The following is a 13802-nucleotide window of genomic DNA, read 5'->3' as shown; positions in this document are numbered from 1 at the left end:
AAGTATCTTTGCTTTAAATTTATACAAATATTCCGTCTTATAAAACGTAAACCTCACTATGAAATGAAGTTATGTGTCTTTACTTAACTTCCAAACTCATCATGGTTTATTCTTCAAGACTGGGCAATGCAAGGGACTTGGGGAATGTAAACTCTGCCTCTTCTTCTTTCAAAAGTGACCCCAGAAGAGCCTCATGAGTGTGGCTCCTATCTCACGTGCGGCGATTGCGTCACGGCCAAGCCCTCCTGCAGATGGCATCTGGGGAGACACAGATGTTTCAAGGACCTGGAGGAAGGTTCTGATGTAGACGCCATCATCTATGGCCAAGATGTAAGTGGTTCTGGGTCTCTGGTCATTATTGGATGGATGTGTGTTTGCACAATGTTTGATTACTCTAATAAAGGTTTGGAGTTGTTGCAGATGTTTGAGAATGATCAAGTTGTTTTGGATGTTTGAAAGTTATTGCAATAAGTTGCTTGAGATGCCAGAGAATTATCACAAGATTCAAGATGTTTTGAATGTTTGAGAATTTTCATGATGCGTATACTGTTTTTAGATATTTGAGAATCATCACATTATTCAAGATGTTTTGGATGTCAGTGAAATGAAATGATGCTGAGTAAGTTCTTTTGGATGTTTGAGATTATCACAGGATTCCAGTTACTTTGGATGTTTGAAAATTATCACAAGACTAAAGTTGTTTTGAATGTTTGATAATAATCACAAGATTCATGTGGTTTTGATGTATGAGAGGTCACAAATCTTTGAATGTTTGATAAATATAGCTAGATGCCATGTTTTTTGTATGTTTGTGCATATGATTCTCAAAAAGCCTTTAATCTTTAAGAAGTCTTTATCTTTCAGTTAAAGACTTTCATCCGTGTTATTCCAGACGCCCGTTTGTATGTTGAATTATTTGTAAATTGGTTACTGTACTCTTCATACCTACTCAAGTACAGTTTGATATAGAATCAACACAATACTGTACGTTTTTTCATCCTAAAACACAATACACTATACATGCAGTACTGTATGTTACAGAATAGTTGCACAAAACAAAATTTGAACTTACAGGTGGCCAAGGGGAGAGCTCTGAACACAATTTTAATATGTGATCCCATTTGTATCTCCGAATGTTCGTAAGTTGAATGTTCGTAAGTTGAACGTTCGTAAGTAGGGCGGTGTCTGTAAAGGATATCTCTCCTATTGCTTACAGGAAGGCTTCACTCAGAGGCGTTCTGGGAAGGAAAACTGTCCTGCCATTGCAAGAGACCCTCCCGAAATCCTGGTGCCCAAAGGAAGGAGCTGGTCTGTGAACCTCGACAGTAAGAATATTGGAGAGGTAAGTCCCACTTCTGAATAGAAATTGGAATGCTGTTTTCATGTGTTATTTTCTGTTACTTCTCTTGTTGATATTTTTGTTCTTGTTTTTGTTGAAGATCCACAGCTGTGTGAAAATATTTGCAGTAGAAATGTTAGTCAGAGTTATGATTAGAAATATTAATAATGCAGTTTTTAGTGATTGATTTTGGCGTTAAAAGCCCATAATTATAGAAAATATTAATTGAAACATTAATAAACACTTTTTTTGTTAGTTATAATTCCTCTCTTTTTCAGTCACCAAAAACGAAAAATTAGTTAAAACTAATACAAACCCAGAAAGCTAGAAATATAGACATTCTATACTAGTGAGTGGCAGAGTTAGTTCTTACCACAAATAAAACAACAAACTCGAGATCCGAACATCCCAGAAACAATGTCAAAGAGTCAGTTTTGTTTACAGAGAAAAATTACTTCTTGGTGAAACTTCTCAAAGTGACTTTTTCCCTCGAAACTTCCTCATGAGTCAGTATTCACAAAAATAAAACTCAGACTAAATCCAAGAGACAGTTTTCTTTGCAGGAAGAACCACATCTCAATGAAACTTCTCAAACATCCCCCCAGGAGAAGACGTTTGACGATGCCAAATTCCAGTGCCAGTTCATGATGGAAGGTCACCAGACAGCTGCCAAGGGCCGCCTCTGGTACGACCACATCTATTGCAATGAGGTCGTGTTCGACTACTTCTCAGACACGGATGAGTTCCACGTCCCCGTCAGCGTATTCTGGGGCGAGGAGGGCCAACCCCGCTACGTCGATAATCCAGATGATGTTCATGGTCAGTAGGACTGGTTTGGCTGATTGACTGATGGACTGACAGGTTCATGTTATGTTGTCCCAAGGTTTAAGTCACCTCAGATCATCTTTTGTAGTATCGGATGAATTTCTCATCCAGCTGGTAACTTTGGCTGCCCATTACTTCCTCCTCCTCCTCCTCCTCCTCCTCCTCCTCCTCCTCCTCCTCCTCCTCTCCTCCTCCTCCTCCTCCTCCTTCCTCCTCCTCCTCCTCCTCCTCCTCCTCCTCCTCCTCCTCACATCTTTATTCACCAGCATAGAATGTTTTCCCTAATCTTTATTCACCAGAAAATTTCTAGGAAAATTCTCTAAAGACATTTCACATAAAAAAATACCCAGTTTTGGGGTCAGTTACTGCCCAGTGACTGTTAAGAAACTTATGACCTTGTAACTCATGATCTTGTGACCTATGGCCTTCATATATATAACCATGTTTATGACCTGTCGACTTGATATGCCCGGACACAAGGTCACCTCAGGTGAATCCAGTGTGATGGCGGTGATTACTCATTTGACGTACTTTAGTTTTATGAACAAAAATCATGTTTATTCATTATAATTTTATAAAAAAATCCCAAGTTTGTTTATCATTTCATCAGCCATGTGTATTTAATCGTATTTTATTCATTAGAGTCATGTTTCTCTAATTATATAAATAAAAGCATCTTGACTCAAATCTGGTTCAAACCAAACAGACCCATGTTTATTGACTGATCTCAATCTACCTGTTATTGGCAAAGATAATCTTTCTTCACCCCAAACAGTGAAGGTCTACAGCTGCAGGAGAAAGGCAGACACCTGCGACAAGTGTCAGGCACTTGCTGCAAAGTACAGGTGCGGCTGGTGTGGCCTGAGTAACTCCTGTGAGTTCCACAGCGACTGCCCTGAGGAAGAAATGATTCAGCCTGGGAGCTCTTGTGAGCCGGACGCTCCCTCAGGTAATAATTGGTTGCAGGTGGATGTTTACCTATTAGAAATTGGCTTCTGTTAATATTTTCTGTTTGTTGATAGTCATATTATTATTATTATTATTCAGAAGATGAACACTATTCATAAGGAACAAGCCCACCAAAGGGGCCACTGACTTGAAATTCAAGATTCCAAAGAATATGGTGCTCATTAGGAAGTAAGAGGAGGTAAAGGAAAATACAGAATGAAGAGATCTCACTTATTTAAAAAAACAGATTAATAAGTTTATTCTGTGAAAATACCCCTTTCCTTCTTTATCTTTTCCATAGATTGGTTTATTTTGATTCAAGCCTATTTTTCATTTCAAAAATGAATGTTGAAACAAACAGGCAGAAAAAGGACTTGTTTTTAACATGTACCAACCTCATTTTATTGTTAGAGAGTACTCCAGTCCTGCAAGGGATTTAAATACTTTTTCATTGTACTCTGAGAGAAATTGAAGTTGAATTGATCTGATGCGGAAGTTCAGGAATTGAAAAGCAATCACCTGCTTTCTACTTCACCTCTGAACTAATGCTGTTTTGTGGAAAGATTCTCCAGAGACATAAATAAGATGATATTCACACAGGCTGCTTAGCAAGCTTTCAAGCACACCTCATATGCCTTGCACCGACTCTCTTTGTTTCTTGGGTATTAAAGACCTTCTTTTCCATTGCCTTTCACTCTTAATATCCAGCTCTTTTCCAGGCCTTCCTTTCCTCCTGCTTATCGACTCTTCCAGATGATGCACGCGTTCTATTAACCTCTCATCTTCCATTCTCTCCACATGGCTAAACATTCTCAGAATACTCTGATCATTCATTCTAGTTATCCTGAACTTTTATTTATTCTTTCATTTACATATTTTTCATTATTTTGAATGCACGTACACACACACATATATATAGTATGTTCATGAATGTGTGTGTGTGTGTGTGTGTGTGTGGGGATAGGTAAGTTAACGCTAAAGCAAAATCTTATGAGATGCCACAGACACAGTCCCCTTTCAAATACCTGAAAACCCATAGAATTAAAGAAAATGGTAAATGCATCACAAACCAGAAGACCTCACATGGGTTATTGCTTCTCATTTCAGAGAAACTCACCTTGATCGGTCCTCCAGAAATGGAGATTTTCGCCAGACCTTCTGATAAGGTCATCCTGCCCTGCACGGCAGGCGTATCGTTCGATATGGAGGTAAGATATAGAATCGAGTTGGTTGCCAAACTGTATGAATATTTAGGATTGAGGTAGTTGCCAAGCTGTTTGATTATTTGGAAAGTGTAACTGCCAAGCTGAGTGAATTTTTAGAATAGAGGTAGCTGACAAGCTGTGCGAGCGTTTGGAAAAAGTAATTGCCAAGGTTAGTGAAAAGATAGGATAGAGGTAGTTGCCAAACTGTGGGAATATTTTGAAAAAAAGGTTAATTGCCAAGCTGAGTGAATATTTAGAATAGATGTAGTTGCCAAGCTGTGGGAATATTTTGAAAAAAAAAAAGGTTAATTGCCAGGCTGAGTGAATATTTAGAATAGAGGTAGCTAACAAGCTGAGTGAGTATTTGGAAAAATACTTAGAAGAAAGTTAGTTGTACATTCAAAAGAATGAGCTTTCTCTGAGTAAACCCATTGCTATTTACTTACTCTTGTTTATGGTACTTTCAGTATTGTATTTAATAGTTATTTAAATGATTTTGTTGTTATTGTGTACGCTGAATAGGAAGTTATGTTGCATAAAAACAAAGCCATTCTGCTCCTGTCATTATAACTAAGCAGATTGATGGGAATTACTGGTATCTGATGTTGACTCCCTTCCAAGACAATATTGAAGACTGTGAGTTATTTTTCTATCATATCCCATAGTTATTCGGTTATTTTTCTTTTGTTTTTGCTGAGAATAACAGAGAATTTCATTGTGAATATGAATACCTACTCTGGTACTTTTTTTAATAAAGACAGTCCCTTTTTAATTAGAGCTATTTTTATGTATAATTTTTTCCATCATTTATTAAAAGTACTATTAAAACTGATTGATTTCTGTTCAGTGTTGGAAATGTAATTGATATATTTGTTATCATTCATGTTTATGTAGTCTTTTGTAAACAGAGTAATTTCTATTGTTAATGCTAACTTTCTTAATGTATAATCTCTGTCAAGATTCAAGTTCAGTTCTGTTGGAGAAATATACTTCTTATATCTCTGAAGTTATTTTCTTCATATAACTACGGAGTCATTTTATGGTTATAATTGATATTCTTAACAATTTAGCACTTGAATGATTATAAGGAAACTTGGTTGAATATGTATTTCTTTATGGTCACGTGTCATGTTGGTCTAGAGCAGTGGTTCTCAAAATTTTTCGGCCTATGCACCCTTTCTCCATATGTCAAAATGTCATTCCCCAGCCCCCTTTCCAAAATTGTCTGCCTCAAAAGGTGCATTCCAAATAATAAGCAACAAAATACTAACACAAGCACATAAGATAGCGGAGAGAAACCCCAGCGCGACCTCTAAGTAGTGTTTTGTGTGGTTCTAGAGCCAGTTTGAGCCTGCCAATCTGTGGTCACAATTCCCCCACCAACTCTGAAATTCCAACCCAGGGGGGGAATTGTCCCCTGGTTAAGAAACACTGGTCTAGAGACAAGACCTTAGAAGGTAAGGTCATGTTAGGTTAGATTTTCTGTTTAACAAATACATTACACGTCATTATTTGATGACTAAGGCATCTGTTTATTTCCTTCCAGGCAGGATACTGGACCCGTGAATACGTAAGTATAGATGTATTACTTCTCAAGTTTCCTTTTCACTTTTTAGCCAAAGACTGGCAGAATTTGTCATGGCCTCTGTATGCAAATCACGATTTAACCCTGTCTGGTCCCAGGAGCATCTAGTAACACGCTTCTAGGAATCAATCAATGAAATGATTTGGGAATTGCAGATACTGCAGGCAGTGAGCCGGCAATTCTGATGTTGAATGGAATGGAGATTGGCTAACTCAGGTTAATTAGCCGTAGAGTACCTGACTTCCACGCTGTGTGTACGTGACTTGAAGCCTGATTTGAAGCTGGTGGAGTGAAGTCAGCAGAAAGTTTAAATAAATAAATAAAATAAAATAAAATAAATAAATAAAAAATAAATAAAAAAATGAATACAGTATATATATATATATATATCTATATTCATATATAAATTTCTGACTCACATCGGGATCGAACCCAGGTTTCTCAATTGAGAGTTACCAATGTGAGTCAGAAATTCGTTTCTGTGAAACAGATGCTCACGCTTTGATTAGTTCCACACACACACACACACACACACACACACACACACACATATATATATATATATATATATATATATATATACTGAGAGGGTAGGTGGCTGGCAGAGGAAGACGTCCATAATAACGGCATACCTTTATTTGTGCACGTTTCAAGACATCTGTCTCATTATCAAAGCTGGAATAAGTAAAATATAAATATAAAATCAGACTCATACTTAAAATTACAATCAAAATATAAAAAAAAGAAAAAAAGTTATACAAAGAAAGACAAAATTAAGAAGACCGTTACCGTTTGTACGGAGTATAAAAGTAGAGTGACATAAACAAAGAATTCCAGGCTGGTCCAGGTACAGAGTTGTTGAGGTAGTTTGGTTGTTCAATCTTGGTACTAGTAGTTTAATAAAAGAGATTCAAAGATAGGAAGCGATGGGGACTTTGGAAATTTTAAAATTTCTATAATCAATTACCCTTTCTGGATGTTTTAGTTACTCGAGAAAACGATTGTTTTAATTCATCAGTATTTAGGAAAAAGACTTTTTCCGGTCTAGGTTTGAATTTTTATAGCCATTGCTGTTTTAACTTTAAATTAAACTCCTTGGTTACCGTCTTCCACAGAGCTTTTAATATAACTTCCAGCTGGTTTGGTTTTAATTATGAAATAACTTTTATACAAATACTTTCGAGACAATTGTTACCCTTCCAGACTTTTTTATACCTATTTAAATAAATTTCTGAATGATAAATATATACCTAAATTACAAATACCTACAGTTCCTAAGATGACATTTTTCGCCAGTCTCCCTATGATCCACGATAAGTCTTTTACAACACTTTGAATAACCTAATTCAACAGTATGCACCTGCCATTAATTGTAAATTGATTCCGGTCAATCCTCTTAATATCAAATCATTATTCCAGTACAAAGACAAAATTAAATGACATCAAGCATCGTCTATTTAATGTAGTCAGGGGAAATAAAACTGAAAGTGCGAATTGATTGTCATAGGGGATCAGTTATAGAACTGGAGTCAAACTATCTAATCCAGAGTTCTCAAATATTCGAGAACACGCCAAAAGATGTAAAACAGAAATTGATTATAGAAATTTTAAAATACTTTCCAAAGTCCCCAGTTCTTCGCTTCCTATCTTTGAATCTCTTTTTTATTAAACTACTAGTACCAAGATTGAACAACCAAACTACCTCAACAACTCTGTACCTGACGAGTTTACCAAATTCTTTGTTTATGTCACTCTACTTTAGGCTATACTCCGTAAAACAGTAACGGTCTTCTTAATTTTGTCTTTCTTTTGCATAACTTTTTTTTTTTTATATTTTGATTGTAATTTTAAGTATGAGTCTGATTTTATATTTATATTTTACTTATTCCAGCTTTGATAATGAGACAGATGTCTTGAAACGTAAGCACAAATAAAGGTATGCCGTTATTATGGACGTCTTCCTCTGCCCTTGGTCCTATATATATATATATATATATATATATATATATATATATATATATATATATATATATATATCTTCTTACTGACTGCCTCATCCTCAACAGGACATCAGCTGGGTCAGAGTCTCAGACGACGAGATGGCCAAAATGTCCGAAAACAGCGTCCTAGACATCAGCTCATACGACCGGCCCAGGTTTTCTCTCGACACCGACGCCGGGTGGGAGGAAGGCCAGGTCACCAAATATGACCTGGTGATTGACCCCGTCCAAGTGGGGGACTTCGGTCTGTACAAGTGCGTCCTTTCAGACCGGAAGAAAGGTTCCGTTTCGAAAGTCATTGTTCTGTCTGTCGAAGAAGGCCAGGTTTCTTACGGTAATGATTTTTTTGCCTTTTTTTGGTTTTTTTTTTGGTTTTGTTACTTATTCTATTTTATTTTGAGTTTTTATATAGTTTCTCTGAAAGATTTAAATTCTTTTCATAGTTATTTTCTTGCATTTATTAAATTCCTTCGTTTTATTTCAGCTGTTTTTTGTGTATGATGTTAAAATCTATAATTTTTTTATATGTTAAGTTAAAATAGGATGTTAAAACTTCCGTATACTCTTAATTATTATTTATATTTGGGGATGTTAATCTGTAATTTTAACCATCCTTTATATATGATAATATATATATATATATATATATGCATACAAATATATATATATATATATATATATTATAAATATATATACATATGTATATAAATATATAATATACATACATACGTACATACATAAATACATACATACACACACACTTACACACCAATGGAATATATATATATATATATATATATATATATATATATATATATATATATATATAATATATATATATATATATATATATATATATATATATATATATATATATACATATACACATACACACACACATACATACATACATACACACACACACACACGGTGGAGTATTATCCTCACGTTCTAAATTCTGTATAGACAGATGCGAATTCCCTGACCAATGGAGAGGCCACTGGCACGCCACATATGACGACTTCGCCATTACTGGCACTCACTTCGGCAGTACTGAGTGCACAGCCTCCCTCAAGAATAAGTACTTGCTCAAGAATGAGTGAGTGGTCTTGATATTCTGTTTTCTTTTTTTTTATTCAGGTATTCTTGGATGAGGTGATAGTCTTTGTGGTGGTAATTTTTTTTTAGATTGAGGTGTTCTTGGAAAAGGTGATAATTGTTCCAGTGATATAATGCAGTGCAGTGTGATTTATTGGACTTCTGCTGTACAGTAAATGATTAAAGGGTTGTATATGATGGGCAAGTTATTGTTGTATATATATGTATATAAATCAAAATATATATATTATATATATATATATATATATATATATATTCTTTTTATGTATGTGTTTGCATTGGTTCGAAGAAAATAATACATTGTTAGTGAAAATAACAATATATTCTTTTTTTATTAACTTTTAAAAGCCTGGTTTTTCACGCTGATTCTTATTTTTGTCGTCATTTGAAGTTGTGTGTCAGAATCAGTAACTGTTTCTTGTTATAACAGTAACAATACTTGATAGAAATATATATTATTTATCTTAATATTGAATACTCGAAAAATCATCGAATGATTTAGCTCTCATAAATAAAAAAATGAAAATTCTTTACTCTGTACAAATTATGGCCAATATCAAGCCTCATTTCATTATTGGAATTCTTTGCAAGACATAAAATGAATGACATTTTATTTTTGTCTTTTTGATATTGAAAACATATTCTATATTTCTCATAAGTTATAATTTTTTTCCAATGTCTCATATAAGTTATTAACATTTCTCTGAATCGTTTCAGAGACTATGGTTGCAACATGTGCTTCATCATTAACGAGAAACATCCGAACTTGCTCGAATATAAGGAATGTGAGTATATTATTTATTCATTATTAACGTTTTCCTAGCCAAAGATATTCCGTAATTTTCGCCTCCTATTTATAAGCTCAAATGTATCACTGTATGGGGAGTGGTGTAGTTCGATGAAGTCTACGGTAAATGAACGCCACATTTCAGTATCTCTTCAGCTAGACATCTAGAACAAACTAATGAATTTGAGATGTTTGGTTAATTTTTTCGTCCAAATGTCCTGACCATAGATGATGTAATTTTTGGTTTAGTGAGGTTACAGCTATTATTATTATTATTATTATTATTATTATTATTATTATTATTATTATTATTATTATTATTATTATTATTATTATTATTATTATTATTAGCTCGTAAGATCAATAAGTGTTTGGCAGGTGTAATTTATTAGATACAATATCACTTCTTGTCAAAAAGAACAATTAATTCTAATCAGCAATAAGAGAGTCGAGGAATTTAACCCAAAACAACGATAATAATAATAATAATAATAATAATAATAATAATAATAATAATAATAATAATAATAATAATAATAATAATAATAATAATACGAAGTCTCTATGAAAGCATAAAATATGCAGTATTTTTTGTTTCACTAATTGACAAGAGAGAATGAATTCTTAACTTGAAAGACCAAATAACCATAACTTGAAAAAGGTCAAAGAATTGTAATTTCAGAAAAAGGGTCAAAGAACTGTAACTTTTGTAACTTATTCCGTAAATGACAAAAAAAAGTTATGGACACTGATGGGAATCGCTCCATCTTCCATTTTTCACTGATTAAGAAAGGAACCCCCCCAAAAAAAACAAGCGATTGCCTTATTTTTAGCATGAACAGAGGGCAATCAGTGATATTAAATAATAAAAAAATATATATTAAAGGACACACGAAAATAAAACTTGAGGGTCGATTTGTGAAAAGCAGAAAAAAAGTTAAAAGCAGAAATCGATTGAGTGTCTTCGAATTTTACTGAATGCGATTAAGCTTGTAAGTTCAAAAGACCAAGTTCATCTCCCCAATACTTCCGAGACATCTCGACCTCCTCTTCAATGTGTTTATTGATTATTAGAGTCTAATTCACTCTTTCATTCACTCCTTCTCAACAAACACTTTCGAGACATCTCGCCTCATCTCTCGAGTGGATCTGGAGAGGGAATTGCAGCCGTAACCAGAATCAGTTTCTCGATATCTCGTCTTCTCCTCAATGTGGATGTTTCAGGTTTAACTGTATCCACAGTCGGTCTGGCGACGTCTCAAGCCAAAGAGATTGGAAAGAGATGTCTGGAAGCTGTTCTGAAATGAGTTTTAAGCCATTTCTCGAACGTCTGGTTTTAATATGAAAAGACTTTAAGTGTAAAAAATTAAGGCCCTTGCTTCGTTTTGATCAAACAGCTGTCAGGAATGAAAATCAGATAAAGGTTTCAGTGATTTTGAATCAATATAACAATGTCGAAACATAACAGGCCCGAAGTAATGATTCTCATTTTTATAGAAGAACTGTATTTATTTACCAGTCAAGCTGTTAATTAATGCAACAACGACATTGGTTCAGTGTTACAAACGCAAGCACCACAGAGAGAGAGAGAGAGAGAGAGAGAGAGAGAGAGAGAGAGAGAGAGAGAGAGAGAGAGAGAGAGAGAGAGAGAGAGAGAAAATATTAAATAATAACTTGTTCCTGTGTACTTAGTGTTTAGATACATTAATCAGTTACTGTACTTTGTTACTCGCGAGCTGACGGTAAATATCAGCATCAGAGATCGTTGTAACCAATAGGAGACGAGCAACTTGAGCTTCCACCAATCACAGCTGAGGATATCCAGTAAAAGACCGAATAAATAAAAGAGCACTACTGAAAATCCTCCACTTCCAGCGCCCTGCATGGACGAGGAGGACCTCAATACCTTGTGCTCCCTAGTGGACGACTTCAACCTGACTCTCCTGAAGAAGAAGAACGCGGCTTCCCAATGCCCCTTCCCTAGTAGGAGGACCTTCACCTACCGGAATCCTGACGAGGAGTGTGAGGAGCTCCCCTCCACCATGATTTCAGGGAGGAACAATACGGAGTTGGTGTTTTGGTACCAGCCGTGTACAGGCAGTGAGGACAATTATTACTGTAAGTATTCAGGTAGTGCAACCCCTTTCGTTACTTTTACTGTACCTCCTTTCATATTCTCTTTCTTCCATCTGACTTTCCTTAACCCTCTCCTAACAGTTGTTTCATGGTGCAACTGCTTTGAGGTTTTCCTCCTGTTACACCTTTCAAACCTTTTACTCTCAATTTCCATTTCGACGCTGAATGACCCCATGGGTCCCAGTGCTTGGCCGTTGGCCTAAATTCTATGCTCAATTGAATTCAAGGTCTAGGTTGGCTTCTGTCTTTAGCTCGACCAAATGTTTCTCTTCTGTCTCAAAGATTTGATGCCAGCTGGTTTTTTCTATTTATTTTTTATTTAAGATATTTTCCAGTTGATGATTTTTCGTTTTATTTAGTCACTGATTCTGTTTAATGTGTATCGTAATAAATATTTGCGCTGATTTGTTTTCTTAAAAGCTATTTTTCTTTTTATTAAACTTTTCTTTATGGAATATTGAAGAGAATCTTGTTCCTCTATGTATTTTAAATGCTATCATCATCATCTCCTGCAAAAATAAAGTTTTGCTGTTGACATTATTCATATCAATCTTATTAATTGTGGCAATAACAATGCCTGAAGTAATGTATCCCTCTTTCCTTTTCCTATAAACAGCGAGCAAGGTCGACTGCATAGCCACTTGGAGGGAAGGTGACAATTCCTACCTCATGGGGAAACTCGAGAAACTGCCGGATAGACCAGAGAGATACAAGTGCTTCACGTACAAGGAAGTACAGGACGAGGACCACATGTACGAGATGAACGAGGCCAGGGGCGAGACCTGCGTGCAATTCGGCGAGAACTTCGACAAATCTTACAAGATCTTCGACGCGGCCATTGGTGAGACTTTAGGCCGACTGGTTTTAGAGCCCCTGGCGAAGTTCTGAGGAGAATTTTAATGTATCTATGTCTCTCGTTCTCTTTAAAACTTCTTTCATTTCCTTTTACTGTACCTCCTTTCGCATTCTCTTTCTTTCGTCTGACTTTCGTCAAACCTATCCTAACAGTTATTGCATAGTGCAACTGCGAGGTTTCTTCCCCCCTGTTACACTTTTCAAACCTTCATATTCTTAATTTCTTTTCTGGGAAGAATGACCTCATAGGTCCCAGCGCTTAGCCTTTGGCCTAAATTCTATATTCCATTCTATTCTATATAAAACTTGAGAGATAAAAAATGGTATTTGGGGTTTCTGTAAGAATACATCATGTAGAGGAAGGATTCTGTCTTCTATTGTTATAAAAGTCTTATTTAGGATTTTCAAGGTTCCTACAAGTCTCTTACATTTAGCTGGACTCAAACTTCTTGTTTATTAGTAGAAGGGGGATAAAAATTTATTATTATTTGCCCTACTCTTATGTCAGACATTCCAGAAATCGAGGATGATAGAGATTTATTACTGAGAACTAATTATATCTCAATTTTTCGCGACTTGAACATGGACAGAAATTTCACGAACTTTTGTCTGTCGTATTCACACTGCCAGTTATATATAAGGCTGAAGACCTAATCCTGGTGGACTTATAGACTTTTGTGACGTTAAAGTCTTTATTTTCCTTATCATTTCGTGATGGACGATGGCTGGAACTTTCTCATTATCTTTAAAACAAAAGTAATTGCATATAAAATGTTTAAGTGCCATTCATTTAATTCGGGATGAAGAGTTATGAACAATAATTATTTGTGTATTTTGTTACTGACCCTTGATAACCTTTTTTCATTTTCACTGTCTTAATAGGATATAAATCTATAACATCTATAACCTCTCCTATTACTAATTTAAAAGCAGAGTAGGACATTGATGATTTTTTGCTGTGTGGGATTAAATAAGTTTTTCCTCATAAACATGATTTGATGAT

The 13802-nt window shown here is 35.2% G+C and overlaps 1 protein-coding gene across 1 annotated transcript in view; it reads left to right on the top strand.

Annotated features, from left to right (window-relative positions):
* LOC136856259 (uncharacterized) overlaps nucleotides 1-13802 on the top strand; it is an 89788-nt gene that overhangs the window by 45051 nt on the left and 30935 nt on the right. The window contains exons 28-38 of the mRNA XM_067133952.1: nucleotides 176-330; nucleotides 1217-1342; nucleotides 1945-2158; nucleotides 2940-3113; nucleotides 4220-4320; nucleotides 5864-5887; nucleotides 7969-8236; nucleotides 8869-9001; nucleotides 9739-9806; nucleotides 11684-11926; nucleotides 12561-12785. Of these exons, the coding sequence (XP_066990053.1) occupies nucleotides 176-330; nucleotides 1217-1342; nucleotides 1945-2158; nucleotides 2940-3113; nucleotides 4220-4320; nucleotides 5864-5887; nucleotides 7969-8236; nucleotides 8869-9001; nucleotides 9739-9806; nucleotides 11684-11926; nucleotides 12561-12785 (1731 nt within the window). The remainder of the gene's footprint in view (nucleotides 1-175; nucleotides 331-1216; nucleotides 1343-1944; nucleotides 2159-2939; nucleotides 3114-4219; nucleotides 4321-5863; nucleotides 5888-7968; nucleotides 8237-8868; nucleotides 9002-9738; nucleotides 9807-11683; nucleotides 11927-12560; nucleotides 12786-13802) is intronic.

Source organism: Macrobrachium rosenbergii, chromosome 35 (assembly GCF_040412425.1).
Source record: "Macrobrachium rosenbergii isolate ZJJX-2024 chromosome 35, ASM4041242v1, whole genome shotgun sequence".
Classification (NCBI taxonomy): Eukaryota; Metazoa; Arthropoda; class Malacostraca; order Decapoda; family Palaemonidae; genus Macrobrachium; species Macrobrachium rosenbergii.
This window is presented reverse-complemented; position numbering and strand designations above follow the sequence as displayed.